General features: G+C 31.6%; 5 protein-coding genes across 5 annotated transcripts; 4 read left to right on the top strand and 1 right to left on the bottom strand. All coding sequences in view use genetic code 12, as the record gives it.

Moving 5' to 3' along the window:
* The first annotated feature begins 443 nt into the window (after positions 1–443).
* Positions 444–2,592, top strand: GDA1 (guanosine diphosphatase). The gene has a single exon (XM_064906746.1). It carries the CDS (start codon positions 631–633, stop codon positions 2,449–2,451), a length of 1,821 nt encoding a protein of 606 aa, XP_064765037.1. The 5' UTR covers positions 444–630; the 3' UTR covers positions 2,452–2,592.
* A 1,195-nt stretch (positions 2,593–3,787) lies between these two features.
* DFJ63DRAFT_292748 (NADH/NAD(+) kinase) lies at positions 3,788–5,854 on the top strand. Its single transcript, XM_064905415.1, has 3 exons — positions 3,788–3,860; positions 3,948–5,081; positions 5,262–5,854. The coding sequence occupies exons 1-3, from the start codon at positions 3,806–3,808 to the stop codon at positions 5,651–5,653; spliced, it is 1,581 nt and encodes a 526-aa protein (XP_064765036.1). The 5' UTR covers positions 3,788–3,805; the 3' UTR covers positions 5,654–5,854.
* Positions 5,855–5,932: 78 nt separating this feature from the next.
* Positions 5,933–8,298, top strand: DED1 (DEAD-box ATP-dependent RNA helicase). The gene has a single exon (XM_064905494.1). It carries the CDS (start codon positions 6,112–6,114, stop codon positions 8,104–8,106), a length of 1,995 nt encoding a protein of 664 aa, XP_064765035.1. The 5' UTR covers positions 5,933–6,111; the 3' UTR covers positions 8,107–8,298.
* A 1,150-nt stretch (positions 8,299–9,448) lies between these two features.
* Positions 9,449–10,600, top strand: OCH1 (Och1p; the record flags this gene model as incomplete). Its single annotated transcript, XM_064904708.1, has 1 exon — positions 9,449–10,600. The coding sequence occupies one exon, from the start codon at positions 9,449–9,451 to the stop codon at positions 10,598–10,600; it is 1,152 nt and encodes a 383-aa protein (XP_064765034.1).
* A 73-nt stretch (positions 10,601–10,673) lies between these two features.
* REV3 (Rev3p) lies at positions 10,674–15,776 on the bottom strand (the record flags this gene model as incomplete). The annotated part of the gene is made up of 3 exons (XM_064904731.1): positions 10,674–13,777; positions 14,153–15,548; positions 15,597–15,776. 3 exons carry the CDS (start codon positions 15,774–15,776, stop codon positions 10,674–10,676), a joined length of 4,680 nt encoding a protein of 1,559 aa, XP_064765033.1.
* Between the last annotated feature and the right edge of the window lie 1,788 nt (positions 15,777–17,564).

Genomic DNA, 17,564 nt, shown 5'->3' with positions numbered 1-17,564 from the left:
TTAATCTCTCATAGATGTATCTTACTTCAATTTCATATGAATTGCATTTATATTACATATTAATTGATAAACTTAAGTAACGTGATAATTGAATACATATATCTAATTACTTATCTTTTTAACATTCCACTCTAATTTTATTGTTGCGAAATTAATTTTCGTGTTTTGTTAGTTCCTTTAATTAAATAAGACGTGTAATCCATAGACCTAATCGTAGTTAAACATATCCACGTATGTCTTATATAACTATCTACGTAGAATACTACAACACCAAACCATAATTCCAACACCACCAGACCAATTTTCCTCCAATGATATGCTTCAATTTCATGTTATATATTTGCTGATCTTAACTAAACATAGTAAAAGAAAAAGGGCGTGTGATTGAAGACAAAATTTCTTTTTTTTCTTCTTTTTATTTTTATCGTGTCTTTTTTTTTTTACATGGTGTTGATTTCACGATTCTATCAATTACATCATTTACATAGATATATAGATATAGTTCATAGAAAGATACTCAACTATCTTTAATATCCCTATCCACAACTCACAACCCCACCCCTACCCCCAGGACATTCAATCCATCCATACCCCTTGCAAGGTCCCTCGTTAATCATACTTTTTCCGGGCATGTCAATGTTATCTACCCGTAATTTAAGGGTGTTAATTTCAGCCTTAGCTATATTTGGGATAGTTATATTCTTTGCTACTTCTCAAAATAGTCTTACTTCTTCCATTCAAAAGGTTAAACCCGCATCTACTGGTGATGATACTATTCCATTCAATAATGATCATCTTGAAGAAGTTGGTAATACTTTACAAGGATCTCCAATCCAAGGTAAAGAACCTCCTTATTCTCAATCTGAAAATGATGATATCCCAGTCATTGGTAGTAATGGTAAACCAAAGATCGTGGCTGATAAGTCCGCTAATAACGAAAAGGCTCCTGCTGTTGGTGCTGATTCCAACATTGGAACTGATTCAAAACCAAAAGTTCCAATCCCAGCTAATGCTGCCCCAGCTGTTGATGATGAAGTTTTAGAAAAAGCACCAGTACCAGCCGCTCCAGTCACTCCAGGTAAAGCTGCTGTTGGAGGTGCCAAGTGTGATGAAAAGAATTACGTTGTTATGATTGATGCTGGTTCAACTGGTTCAAGAGTTCATGTTTATGAATTTGATACTTGTGTTTCACCACCAAAATTATTAAAGGAAGAATTCAAAATGTTAAAACCAGGATTATCATCCTTTGATACCGATACTAAAGGTGCTGCTGCTTCGTTAGATCCATTATTAGAAGTTGCCTTAGCCACAGTTCCAAAAGCTAAACAAGGTTGTACTCCAGTTGCAGTTAAAGCTACTGCTGGTTTAAGATTATTAGGTAAAGAAAAATCCACCAATATCTTAAATGAAGTTAGAAATCATCTTGAACAAGATTATCCATTTGCTGTTGTTGATGGTGATGGTATTTCTATTATGGAAGGTAAAGATGAAGGTGTTTATGCTTGGATTACTACTAATTATTTATTAGGTAATATTGGTAATAGTGAAAAGAATCCAACTGCTGCTGTATTTGATTTAGGTGGTGGTTCTACTCAAATTGTATTTGAACCTGAATTTAAGGATCAATCTGAACAAATGATTGATGGTGAACATAAATATCAATTTACTTTTGGTAATAGAGAATTTGTATTATATCAATTTAGTCATTTAGGTTATGGTTTAATGGAAGGTAGAAATAAAATCAATTCACTTGTGATTGAATCTGCTTTAAAGACCAATGAAGAATTACAAAATTCAAAGATTGCCACCAAAAAGGAAGCTAAAGATACTAAATCAACTACTATTACTTTAAATAATCCATGTATTCCACCTGGTGCCACTGCATCAAATGTTATGGTTGAATATGGTAAAGATGAATTTTATGTGGTTAATTTCCAAGGTCCATCTTCAGATTCAGGGTTAACTGGTGGTTCACAATGTAGATTCCTTGCTGAAAAGATTTTAAATAAAGAAGCTGAATGTGCTGAAAAACCATGTTCATTCAATGGTGTTCATCAACCATCTTTAACTAAAGCATTTAGAAAATCAAATGATATGTTTGTATTTTCTTATTTCTATGATAGAACTAATCCATTAGGTTTCCCATCATCATTTACAGTTGAAGAATTAAAAGAATTAGCTAAGACTGTTTGTAATGGATCACAATTCTGGAAAGATGTATTATTAGATGATCCAATTAAAGAATTGAATGAAGAACCTCAATGGTGTACTGATTTAAGTTTTATAACTGCTATGTTACATACTGGATATGATATTCCATTAGGACGTGAATTAAGAACTGCTAATAAGATTGATAATAATGAAATTGGATGGTGTCTTGGTGCATCATTACCATTATTGGATGGAGCAAGTTCCGGTTGGAAATGTAAAGTTCAAGATATAACTGCTTAAATCTAATATAATCAGTTATGATGATTATTTATTCTTATATAAACATATATACATTCCTTTTACAGATTATAATAGAAAAAAAAATCACAGTTGATAAATAAATAAATATAAATATAAACAAAACATATATTATACTATACTATAAAACCCGACAATAACTCGGCCGTATTAAAAGTTAATGTTGATTCTATTTTTTTAGCCTTTAATAGACAGTGGCTGTGAATTAGAAAATTTTATGTAACTACTCCGATGAATTTAAACGGTTATTGAAAAACAGAAGAAGGATCAAGGATAATAAAATTTAATTGATCCGAAAAAAACCACAAACAGAATAAAGGTAAAAGCGGTTATCAATTATTAGATGTTATGAAGTTGAAAACAGGGTTAAGGTAGGGGGGTTTATAAAGGATAGGAAACGATAAGTTAAATCAGTTTACGAATGAATATCCGTTATTAATGACTTTAATTCAACTAGCTCTCTCCACTCCACTAAAGTTTGAACTCCACCTACCGAGTCATAAAAATAATTTTCCACACTCACTGTAAAAATAAGGGAAAGGAAATGTAAGGAACCAGTGGTGGTCCGAGCGACGGTCTTAATTAAATTACTGTTTTCTTACTGATTACACATAATACATTGTATACTATGATTGGTGTGTCACAGTTGAAAGTACCCACGCACACACAGAAACACATAGATATACACTATATATATAGACAATTAAATGACGATGGAAGTTAGTTAGTGAGCATTAATCACTAATTCACTCCCCCACTTTCTCACTACAACTTCTTCTCAGTAAAATTGTCCCTCTCTCTGTCTCCCTCCAAACTAAATTTTTATAACACAATAATTTATTTTAAATCTGGTTTCATTAATCATAAATAAATAAATTTGTCATAATCCTGATTGTTATCACCATTATCAACAATATCATCCTTATTGTTCAACCATATCATTTAAAGGTATACCATATCATTTTGATTACTTAAACCAACGTTATATACTCTCCACAGTGACTCATCACTCCAATTTAAGCTAATTATATCTTAATCAGACATGAGTACTTTGAATCAAAGGATTGGGTCTCCTGCTTCAGCAACAACCATCACATCAGATATAACCACCCCCAGTATACCAAATCCATCAACAAAAACAACAGCCACCACTTCTACCACCACCACCATCACCACTAATACATCCACAAAATCAACTACTAAACCTATCAACGTCAAAAAACAATCATCATCCAAATATAACCGAACATCGTTTAATAATTATCATGCTTCAACTCCCGTTACTTCATCATTATCAACATCTCCATCTCAAGTCTATATCAGTCGCGAACAACCTATGATTCATAATAAACTTTATTGTGATCAAGTACCTAAAAAACTCTTAAATAATGGTCCTGTCTTACCATCTCATCATATTAATAATAATCATAATCATAATAATAACTTTTCTCAAAATAGTAATAATAGTGCATCATCAGTAGTATTATCGAAATTAAATAATCATGATGATTTAAGATCAGTTAAATCTCATACTGAATTAGCTGAAACTGCAAATGGAGTAAGAATGTTAGCTAAGAATTTAGCTAAAGCTACTATTCAATTAGATGTAAGAGTTATTATGATTGTCACTAAAGCCAGAGATAATTCATTGATTTATCTTACCAGAGAAATTGTGGAATGGCTTTTAACTAGAGAACGTGATATTGTGGTCTATGTTGATAATAAATTACAAATTTCCAAACGATTTGATTCAAATTCTATATTGGAAAATTATCCCAAATCAAATCAATTATTAAAATATTGGGATAAAAAATTTGCATCTAAGAATCCTGAAATTTTCGATTTGGTTATAACTTTAGGAGGTGATGGTACTGTTCTTTATGTATCTAATTTATTTCAAAGAGTTGTCCCCCCAGTTATATCATTTGCATTAGGTTCACTTGGATTTTTAACCAATTTTAATTTTCATCAATTTAGAGAAAAAATGATAACAGTAGTTGAACTGGGAGTTAGAGCTTATTTAAGAATGAGATTTACATGTCGAGTTCATCGTGCTGATGGGAAATTGGTTTGTGAACAACAAGTTTTAAATGAATTAGTGGTGGATAGAGGTCCTTCACCTTATGTTACTCAATTAGAATTATATGGAGATGGATCATTATTAACCGTGGCCCAAGCTGATGGATTAATCATTGCAACTCCAACTGGGTCAACAGCTTATTCATTAAGTGCAGGGGGATCATTGGTTCATCCTGGAGTTAGTGCTATAAGTGTTACCCCAATTTGTCCTCATACTTTATCATTCCGACCAATATTATTACCTGATGGAATGTTTTTAAAAGTAAAAGTTCCATTACAAAGTAGATCAACAGCATGGGCATCATTTGATGGGAAAGTTCGAACTGAATTAAGAAAAGGTGATTATGTTACAATTCAAGCTAGTCCATTCCCATTCCCCACTGTTATAAGTTCTAAAACTGAATATATTGATAGTGTTAGTAGGAATTTGAATTGGAATGTTAGAGAACAACAAAAACCTTTTAGTCATATTATGTCACGAGGTCATGGAGCAACTGGACCTGCTGCTGTTAGTAGTGTTAATTCGATAAATAGTGGTAGTGGAAGTAAAGTGAAACATAATTCCAATTTGAAACCCAGTAATAGAGATAATAGTCTTTCATCGGTTGATTTAGAGAATTTACATATTGGAGGTACACCAGATGATATTGAAGATTTTGATATTAATTATAGTGAGAATGAAAAGGATGAAGATGACGAAAACGAAAATCAAGATACATCGTTGACACCATCAGATGATGAATTAGAAGAAGAAGAAGAAGAAGATATTGATATTGATGATGAAGATGAAGATGATAGCCCATATTTACCTCCACCAGGTCAGGGTATAAATACTCCACCTCATTATGAAGCAGAAGATGATCATCGTGAATGTTTTGCCCATCCTCATGCAAAGATCACGTTAGCTGGGATTAGTTCTGGAAGTACCAGTAGTAGTAGTGCTGGAGGGATAAGAAATCATACCCTTCATAATAATTCCAATCATCATCATCAACATAGTAGTAATAATAATAATACTAGTGGGAATGGAAGAGTTATAAGTTCTACATCGAGTACGCGATATTCATCATCGAATGCATCGATTGCATCGTCTGATGATAACTAGGAGGATTAGTTTGTGTTTAGTTTGTAAATAAGTTAAATCAATATATTCAATCAATCAATCTATTTATATATATATATAGTTGCTATAGATATAAACGCGTGACTCACCAAGTAAAGTCGTGTACTTTTCCTCAATTAAAAGTTTATTTTTAGTTATCAGAACACGCTTCTCACTCTTTGTTTAAAATTAGCTTAACAAAACCAAAAAAAGAAATTGAATGAAAAAAAAAGAAAAAAGAAATAAATAAAAAAAAAAAAAAAAAAAAAAAAAATTTTTTTTGCCCTCTGATTATCAAATTAAAAAATCCTTTTTTGAAATGCTTAAATTTCACACATTCCTCCTTTCTTCTTCTTCTTCTCTTCTTTAAGATACCCTTATATTTATACATATACTTTATCTATCTTATATATATTCTCATATATTAAGACAAAACACTTATCAAGTAGATACGAAAAAATATGACTTCCGATTTGAATCAACAATTAGGTAATCTTAGTGTCCAAGATGGTCCATCATCCCAGGGTGGGAATGGAAGATCTCAGTACGTTCCTCCTCACTTACGCAACGGTGGTTCTGAAGATGCTGGTGCCGATACTGGTTACGGTGGAGGTTATCGTCGTTCCAACAATGGATTTGGTGGTAACAATAATAATTACAATAATAATAATAGAAGAGGTCCATCCAATGGCTTTGGTGGTAGTTACAATAATGGTGGCTACTCTGGTCGTGGTGGTTCTTCAAGAGGTGGAGCCCGTGGTGGTTCCTTCTCCAGAGGTGGTGGTTTTGGTGGTTCAAGATACCAAAGACCAGGTATTGGTAGATGGGTTGATGGTAAACATGAACCTGCTGCTAAAAGTGAAAGTTTAGAATTAGAATTATTCGGTACTCCTGAAGATGTTGGTGCTCAATCTTCTGGGATTAATTTCGATAATTATGATGAAATTCCAGTTGAAGCTAGTGGTGAAGGAGTTCCAGAACCAATTTCTGCTTTTACTGCTCCTCCTTTAGATGCTTTATTAGTGGAAAATATTACTTTATCAAGATTCACTAAACCAACTCCAGTTCAAAAATATTCCGTTCCAATCGTGGCTGGTGGTAGAGATTTAATGGCTTGTGCTCAAACTGGTTCCGGTAAAACTGGTGGGTTCTTATTCCCAGTCTTATCTGAATCTTATATGAATGGTCCTGCTCCAATTCCAGAATCTTCAGGTGCTTTCTCATCAAATAAAGCTTATCCAACTATTTTAGTTATGGCTCCAACTAGAGAATTAGTTTCTCAAATTTATGATGAAGCAAGAAAATTCAGTTATAGATCTTGGGTTAAACCATGTGTTTGTTATGGTGGGGCTGATATTGGTCAACAAATTAGAAACTTGGATAAAGGTTGTGATTTATTAGTTGCAACTCCAGGTCGTCTTAAGGATTTATTAGAAAGAGGTAGAGTTTCATTAGCCAATATTAAATATCTTGTTTTGGATGAAGCCGATAGAATGTTAGATATGGGTTTTGAACCTCAAATCAGACAAATTGTTCAAGATTGTGATATGCCAGGTGTTAATGATAGACAAACTTTAATGTTTTCTGCTACTTTCCCAAGAGATATTCAAATGTTAGCAAGAGATTTCCTTAAAGATTATATTTTCTTATCAGTTGGTAGAGTTGGTTCTACTTCCGAAAATATTACTCAAAAAATCTTATATGTTGAAGATGAAGAAAAAAAATCAGTATTATTAGATTTATTAACTGCTGGTGATCATGGTTTAACCATTATTTTCACTGAAACTAAAAGAATGGCTGATAATTTAGCTGATTTCTTATATGATCAAGGTTTCCCTGCCACTGCCATTCATGGTGATAGATCTCAATATGAAAGAGAAAAAGCTTTAGCTGCTTTTAAAAGTGGTACTGCTCCAATCTTAGTCGCTACTGCTGTCGCTGCTAGAGGGTTAGATATTCCAAATGTCGCCCATGTTATTAATTTCGATTTACCAAGTGATATCGATGATTATGTTCATAGAATTGGTCGTACTGGTCGTGCTGGTAATGTTGGTATTGCCACTGCTTTCTTTAACAGAAACAATAAAAATATCGTTAAAGGTTTAGTTGATTTATTATCTGAAGCTAATCAAGAAGTTCCAGATTTCTTAACTAAAATCGCCAGAGAAGGTTCATTTGGTAAAATGGGTCCATCATCTCGTGGTCGTGGTGGATCTTCAAGAGGTCCATCTAGAGATTTCAGAAGACAAGGTTCTTCCTCATCATCTGGTGGTTGGGGATCATCTCAAGGTGGTTCTTCTGCTGCTGGTGGTTGGGGTTCATCCACTCAAGGTGGTTACTCTGCTGGTGGAAGCACTGGTGGTTATAACAGTGGTGCTCCAGCTCAACGTGGTAACTATAGTTCATATGATAGTTCTTCATATGGTAATCCTACCAGTAACAACTCTTGGTGGTAAGCACCAGAGATTGTTTATTTAGTTGATGGGATGACACACACTTGAAAATTGCATTATATTTTTATATTACTATTATTATTTTTTTATTATTATTATTATCATTTTTTTATTTATTTTTGTTGCTACTACTATTTTTATTTAAAACTCCATGTCTGGGTCTTATAAAACATCAATCAAAGAAAAGGGAAAAAGAGAAAGAAAAGAAAAAGGGAAAAGAAAGGAACGGAAAAGAATAGAACAAGAAAGAAGAGACGATAAATACATCAGAAGAAGAGAAATACGAAAGGAAAAAGAAAAGAAAAGGCAACGAATTTTCAAGATGATCAATCATATACATACGCTTTCTTCATTTTAATCATCATTATTATTATTTATTATTATATTCAATTCAACTTCTTCATTGAAATTTGAATGATACTAGAAGGGAAGATCACGTTCTTCTCTTTTTGAAAAAGGGAAAGAAATATTATTACTACTACAACCACAATCATAGAATAAAGCGTATCATCCATCCAACCATCATTATCATCATCATATTTATTATTATTTATTTGCATTAATTGCTTTTAGTTTGCTTTTTTACATGTTTTTCACCATTTTGCTTCTTCATTTATTTATTTATCAAATTTAAATCATTTTACAGGGTTCTTTTTTTTGGCATTTCATTCATTCATTCATTACAATCAAATCCATATTTATACGTGTTTATACACTACAACAAGTTATTATAGAAAAGTTATTCATGGGTTACTTTATACATCTTTTTTTTTTTACCATACAATACAATTTATTATTGATTTTTCATTTTCTTTGGGGTTAAAAGTTTGATTTTTTACAATTTGTTTTTAATTGCTAATTTGTTATTTATTTACTTACTTACTTACGGGATTTAGACATTGGGTTACCTTTTTATACAGATTTTTTTATCATTATATCTATCTCTTTTTAATGCTGTTCATATTTGCAAGTGTAAATATTATTTATATATTCATCATCATCATCATCATATATCTTATATACTAATTTAAATATATTATTAAATTCTTTGCTTAACTAGTTACAGCTTGTTTATGTAGTTGATCTATTGGGAATAACTCTAACTGTCAAACAAACATTCCATGTCAATATTTATCCTTGGATGGCATAATGTAAAAATGGAAATGGATTGACACGCGTGCGGCATATAATTTATACAAACTTTTTTAAAAATGACATTCCAGACCGATTCAGATCAGAAAACTATTTTTGACACTACCAATTTAAAGTTGAAACTTGTTATCTGTAAACTGTCATCATTTATCATCATCTCACGAGTTATAACTAAGTCATCTAACGTCCCAACATGGCACTGAGAAGTCGTAGGGTGAAGATAGGGATCATTCTCGTCGTAGTGTTGTATACTATCTACTTATTTGTGGTATCATTTTCATTACCAAGAGCAAATCATCGAACTGAATTTAATTCAAGTAAATTACAATTACAACGTGAATTAGAACAGAATTCCGATTGGTCCAAGTTAGGATTGAACTTCCAACCTAGTAAAATATCTCAATTGCCCACTGATTCAACTGTAAGACAACAATTATCATATCAATTCCCATATCAACCTGAAAAACCATTCCCCAAAAATATTTGGCAAACCTGGAAAATACCTTTAGAAGATCCTAAATTCCCTCATGATTATCGACTGTATCAAGGTACTTGGGATACCGATAATCCTGACTATAAACATTATATCATCGCTGATAATGTTTGTGAAGAATTAATTCAACAATTATATTCAACCATCCCTGATGTTGCAAAAGCGTATCGTATCATGCCTAAAAGTATCTTAAAAGCTGATTTCTTTAGATATTTGATCTTATACGCTAGAGGTGGGGTTTATAGTGATATCGATACCGTTAGTCTTAAACCAATCGATACTTGGGCATCTTTACAAGATACATATAATGAAAAGCCATTGAATGCAGGTTTGGTGGTGGGAATTGAAGCAGATCCTGATAGACCTGATTGGGCAGATTGGTATGCTCGTAGAATTCAATTCTGTCAATGGACTATTCAAGCTAAACGAGGCCATCCTATGTTAAGAGAATTAATTGCAAAGATTACTGATATAACTTTGACTAGAGATCGTAAAGGACAATTGAAAAAAATATTAGGTAAAGATCAAGGAGGGGATATTATGAATTGGACTGGACCTGCTATATTCACTGATTCTATATTTGAATATCTTAATAATATCTTGGGCTCGGCTTATGATAATACCAATAATGCTAAAAATAAAAATAGTAAAAGTCAAATTGTGGATTGGAAATTATTTACTGGAATGCAACTGCCAATTGCTATAGATGATGTATTAATATTGCCTATTACTTCATTCAGTCCTGATGTCGATCAAATGGGAGCCCAATCTCATGAACATCCAATGGCGTATGCTAAACATATGTTCTCTGGAAGTTGGAAAAAAGATTCTGCAAATAAGCCAGAAAAGTAAGTAAATAAATAAATTTGAAATGTGTATATATTATATATTGTAATCTGTCTTTATATAAATTAATTTAATTATGTTACCAATTATTAAATTCTTCCATAATATTCTCATTTCTCTTGGATAATTGTAAATTAATATTCTTAACTTTAAACTTATCATAATATACTTTACAACTACTATTACAACATTGATTTGATAATTGATTAAGTTTATCAATTCCTAATGCCAGTCCATTATTAATGAAATTATTCTTAACACAAAGTTGACAAAGTTTATTCAAATTAAATAAACTTATCTCATTAAACTTTAATTCCATAGTAAGATTCGTAATTAAGGTTAATTCATGTTGTCGACATGGGATACAAAAATATTTCGAATTAGATTGATTATTACTATTCAATTCTTTCCCACAATTTAAACAATTATTAACATTAATGAAATTTGTCATTTTAAATAAATTATTCGTACTTCCTAAATTATTAAATTTTAATTTAGGTAATTCTCGATACCAACTCTTAATATCAACTCCAATCAAATTAAATATTCGTTCTAATGGTGGAATTAAAACTCGAGTAATGTAATATTCATAATCAAGAACATATGGATTTAAATTAGAATAGGATTCAATAAACTCTTGTGGCAGCATACATCGATCTTTAATTCTTGGTTTGGTGGAATCTTGAATCACCACATATGGTACCCGCTCACGATATTGAGGTTCTTGTCTCGCATCTTGTTCAACTTTTTTTGCAGCCACTATAGCTCCAGGTGGTAAATACATCTCATTCTTATAAGTACCATATCTTACTTCTTTAGCAAAACAGAAATCATTAATCGATATTTTATTCATCAGTATCTTATAAAATTGTTTGGTGACATATTGCTTAACTCTTGATAAGTTTTTAGTCTCAAATAAAATCCGTAACGATTTTTCAACTATTTTCAGTTGAGCAGGTATACCATCACGTCTAATAGTTTCAATCCCTTTGGCATCAAATTTAGGAACGACTTGATCCTCGTATTCGTACATATAACCAACATACCTCTTCTTTGTCAATAATACACATGGATGATAAACCTTCTCGAACTTCAATTTAATAGGATTAGGGAATTGATTAGTGATAAACTCAGCAATTTCTCGGCCTAGTTTGAATGCTTCTGCTTTAGATTTACCTGGAAAATATACAAATAAAGAATCAGTATCACCATAAACAACTTTTCCACCAAAATCATTATTCTCAATTAATTCAATTGATTTAGTTAAGATTTCTCGACCTGTAGAAACAATCGCATCTGATACATCAGAATTAGGCATTCTACCACTGAAGGTTGCAGATGTATAACCATAGGTAACATTGGCAATCAATTTCAAAGCCAATTGTCTTGAGTTATATAACTTAACCAATTCAGAATCATCTTTAAATTCTTTCATAATTAACTTAACTAATATTCTGGTATCTAAAATCTCCTCCAACATTTTTGCTAAGATTGATTTCCGAATATTACTCTTGACAAACATAAATCCATTGGGGGAAATATTAATCCCATCTTGCTTGATGAGAAAATCAACTAATCCAGGATTTAAATTTAAATTCTTCAAGTATCCAATGTTATTCTTATTCAGTTTGAAATTATGTAATTTGCCTAATAAAGTTGAAAAACAATAATTATAAGCAATCATAATAGAAGGATATAAAGATTGGAAATCAAGTACAACTAATGGAGATTTATAAAAATTCGAATCTGGTTCCATTATTAAAGGTATGCATTCAATAGGTCTCATTTCATGAACTTGTTGTTTTGATGGAGAATTCAAGATTATATTTTCAAACTTAGTGATTCTTAATAGAATCGATTCAATTTTAAATTGTGATCCTCTATAGAAATTAGAATTAAAATCAATCCCAATTAACCTTGAATATTCGACATTTTTAGTAATCAATTCTTGAACTTCAATAAGTTTAATTATCAACGAGAGTCTTTTACTATAATATTTCAAAACAGCTAGTTTATTCAGCGTCGTATCATTTAACCAAGTGGACAACTGTAAATTCAGATATCTTGGTAATGACTGATGCAATAAATGATAAGATATATTCTCAAGCGAATAATTGGTTAGACTCAACTCACTTCTCATAAGTCTCCATACATTAACCATATGTCGACCATTGATTTTGATATTGGACGTATGAGTATATCCCCATCGATCACCTAATTTTCCATTACTTTTATAATCACCCCTACTAAAACTTGCCAATAGATTTATATCATGAACAACTCTAAACCTTTCTATTAAATACCCCCAGGACAATGCATTGATTTCATAACCTGATAAAATATCGGGATCAAATATTTCAATGATTTGAACTAAACGATTAACTAGATCCACTTCTTGGTTGAACACTTCAATATGCGAATGAGTATTAAGTAACTTTGAAAGTTTGTCATATACCCGAGATTCAGACTCCAGATCATCCGATAGCAATAAAATTCCCGATTTAAAAGCATGTCCTTCAAACATACCATTACTATCATCAAACATATAGATCACAAACGTAACTTTATCATTCAAAGGATTAGGCAATTTTTCATCAATAGTATTAACATGGATCTCTAAGCAGAAATTAGTCAAACTATTGAACCCATCATCATTGTTTCTTTTTATCTTTTCACTATTATAAGAGAATTTGAAATCATTATCTTCCGATTTTAATTCAAATTGTGATTTAAGAATCTTTCGAGATTTCTTGACCGACTTCATCTTTTGTTCAACTATCCAAGCATTCATGGATTCTTTTGATGGTGGCTGAATAATACATTCCCATCGGCTTGTATCATTGATGCTGTCAGGCTCTATACTTTTACTTTCTTCTTGTCTTTCAATGGAACCTAAAATCATCGAAGACATCGGCAATGCAGGAATGGTGCTATCATTGACGAGAGGAATGACAATTTTCTTATTCGCAAATATCAATGGTCTATTAGGCATATCTGACTCTTTATCATAATATGGATCTTGGTAATTGATTTTTAAAATTCCTAGATCATCAAATTCTTTATCAATGTTAGATTTACTTAGTCCTAAAGGCAATTGAATTTCATAATAGTTATTATCGGGATCTAATATCATATCCAAATCGGTTGATACCATCAAACGATTATCATCGTTAGAATCTTTCACTTCCAAAACTGAATTATTGATTACACCAGGACTCAAGTCAAATGATTGTGCTTGAGATTGAGATTGTGATTGAGAAACTTTACGCAAATTCCGCTTTTGAGTGACTTCGATTATAATATCTTCATCAACTTCATTCAATTGTGTTTGATTCATCTCTGAATCGTCCAACTCATCTTCATCTTCATTGTCATCATCCTTCCCAACGACTTCAATGTCATTATCATCATCTTCTTCATGGTCATGCTCAATTTCGTTTTCGCCTATTTCATTTTCCAGAGGATAATCATCAAGTAAGTCTTCCTCATCTTGAAAATTCTCCTTCTCTTCGATAGGCTGTTCTAGATTCTTATTCGCTAATGCAGATACATTATCACCATCACTAGCAACTGTGAAAGAACTAATCAGACTATCTTCAATTTCAAATAACTTTAGAAAATCGTTCCATTGCAATATGTCCTTCTCAAATTGTAAAGTAAGGTTATTGCTACCTATCAGTCCATTAATTTCAAAGTCAATTTGTTCATAGGCAGTTTTGAAATTCCTTAATTTAATATTATTAATCTCAAAATGGGTCTTACCGTAATTAATAACAGAAAGATTGGAATCAATACTATTATTCAATTTCTTCACATAGGCCAACAAATCATTCAATTCCAATTGATTTGACCACTCAGTTGCACCCATCCCAAAATAAGCATTAGCAATCGTATTGGAATCATAATTGGAATTAGAAGCCGAAATCGATTCTGATGAAAGTGAATCGTTGAAGATGGATGCAGCTGATGCTGTTATATCGTTTCGAGAAAGGTATTGATACTTAAGATCTTCATAGATATGTTTCAAAGAAGATAAATAAATACGTTTATTTCCTGTTTCATCATATTTATAGGTGTTTGCCTTGAATGAATGTAAATTATTCAAATTATTATTAAATAGTAACAATTCATTAAAATTAGCGTGTAACCGATTGCTTATATTCTTGCTAGAACTACTTTGAACTTCAGTTCTATTCCGAATGATACTTAATTGAGAAATATCAATTTCCAATATTGATTTCCCAATTCGTTCTGGAGTGATTAATAAGTTTCTAGAAGTAATAAAATGTCTGAGATATTCTTTTAAACGATCAATCGACAAAGGAGGATAAACGTTCTTAAAAGATGAAGATGATGAAAATATTGGATTTCGAAAGTATAAACCAAAAGAATTGTTAGCATATAACCAACCACAACCGAATAAATTGAAATCAGTAAGAAATTGTAATAAATACGGTATATGACCTTCATATATTAAGTGTACTTTATTTGATGTTTTTGATCTCTTGGCATTAGTGGAAGAATAAAACTTATTGAAATCTATTGACTTTTCATAGATTAATTTATTCAAACGAGTTTTATACTTTGGAGATAATAAACTAATTTTAAATACTAGTTTATAACCCAATTGAAAACCGTAAATAGGAGTAGCTTTGACTACCAGTAGGTGAGCAATAAATCGTCTTCTTTTATCTTGAAATAGAGTATTTTCATCAATGTCTTCAACTGCATCCTCTTCGTCATCATCATCATCATCGTCATCCTTATTCTTCTTTCTCCTCTTAAATGATTGGGATAGATTCGTTTCTAAATGATCGATGATTTGATTCAAGTAATTTGGATCTTTCAAGAGATCATAGTTAGTTTCAAAACAATCAACGTATATATATGGATAGTAATTATGGATGTGTATCAATACATTAAAACAATCATGACGATTAGATACAGTGTCAGTCTTAGTATTATCAGATGAAACCTTTTGTCTCTTATTGGTATTATTTACATTTTTGGTGGCAAATGGTATATTTACAGATCCATAGATTCTAATGATGGGGACTTGGGTTACTTTATTGTACAAGTGATCTAGCCTGGAAGGGAAAGTTTGATAAGTGTCATAATCGTTGATTTGGATTTTAAGATGATCTGGGGTTAGGGTATTGGCTTCATCATTATCATCATTCATAAGATTCGATTGATTGATGGATGGTTGTATGTTGTAAATAGAATGTATTGGTGTTGTAAATAAGATTTGGCTGTAAATAAGTTTTGTTTGTACGCGTTTGTTAAAAAAATGCTTATGTATGGAGATTTAGGGGATCACCATATCTACTTGAATGATGAGTTGAGTGCAACCATTCAACGATATCAAAAGGAAGTGGAAGCTACTTAGAAGGTGTATTCATGTACTTGGAATCTGAATTGATTGAATTGGTTGTATTGTGAAGAAATCAACCGTTATTTCTTATATGTTAGACACGCCTATTCCAGTTGTTATTGTGACCAACAGATGTAAGAAAAGAAGAGTTTACGATAGGATTGAATTGTCGCTCATAACATTTGAAACAAATGGCTTACCATGTACGCAACCAAAGGTTCCTGTTGTTATAAAGATTCTAATTGAATTATACTTGGTATTATTCAGATTTTTGTGATCAATCAGTCCACTCAGAGTAATAGTAACCAACAGCAATAGAATGTTCCATGAATTCTTGAACGTTTTTGGAAATAAATACAACAAGGAATAGTATCTGTACTACGTTGCCATTCTATTGCTTGATATATGAATGATTCATTTAATTATAAGTGATTTAAAGTTGCGAAAACGATAACATAGTTGCGCCTCGTATTATTATCTACGAATGAATAAGGTTATCAAATCTCATCAATGAATCAACCACTGAAATTAAGATAGTAATCCACCAGTTATCACCATAGCCCCTAGAGATGATCATTAAAATGGATTGTTGGATTATTTTTTTGTTAACTATATAATTACCAATTACAGATGGGTTAAATAAGCGCAATCTTACTTTTTTTTTCGTTTGGTAAAGCCCAAACAATTGCTAATGTAAGTAACCTCCTCAATATTAGGAGAATGGGAGAGATGTAAACAACCTTGCACATGATAGAAATTAAATGATACATAGACTAATTAGATAGATAGATTTCAACCAACTAATTGACTTAATTAAGTATCGTAAATTCTTTTTACGGGAGCTGCTATCCAATATAAAATAATTAGTCAAAGGGTTGAAAAAGGCGGGACGACAATCAGACAGACAGACAGACAGACAGACAGACAGACAGACAATTTATTTTTTTAAAATTTGTTGCCAGACAAAAAATAAAAATAAATAAAAAGAACGCTGACAAAAAATTTAAAATCAAGACACAAAAAAAATAAAAAAATATCGGCTCTCCCACACACAGAAGACAATTTTTACACACACTCAATTCATTCACTTCCAATTGTTAACATAATTCCCATTGTTTCATTTGTTCACCCATTATTTACAGCTGTCTTTATAACTAGAATCATTCATTCTACACATCGCTAACATCTGTTTAGTATAGGACGTACGACCATTACTATTAGAGTTCCATCATCCATTCATCCCAATTTCAGTGAGGATTTACGTTTAGTAGTAAAGTCTATATATATATTTACCCTTTTATTTCCATCGTTCGATTTGGTAATTTCTTATCATATATCATCATCGTTCACCCCACAACCTGTCAATCAGTCCATACTATATCTATTACCCATCTCATTGATCCAGTTTTTCAACTGTGAAATTTTGTTTTCGTTTTCGTTTTCGTTCACATTCCAATTCACGTTCACGTTCAAATATAAATACACATTCTAATTCAAACCCATACATACCATCATATTACATTAATCATATAATATAGGAGACCATGACTGAAGACGATGAATTCAATCAAACTTTAATTAACAAACTATCTCTAT

The sequence above is a fragment of the Scheffersomyces coipomensis genome, assembly GCF_036884675.1.
Source record: "Scheffersomyces coipomensis strain NRRL Y-17651 chromosome Unknown DFJ63scaffold_1, whole genome shotgun sequence".
In the NCBI taxonomy this organism is placed as follows: Eukaryota; Fungi; Ascomycota; class Pichiomycetes; order Serinales; family Debaryomycetaceae; genus Scheffersomyces; species Scheffersomyces coipomensis.
This window is presented reverse-complemented; position numbering and strand designations above follow the sequence as displayed.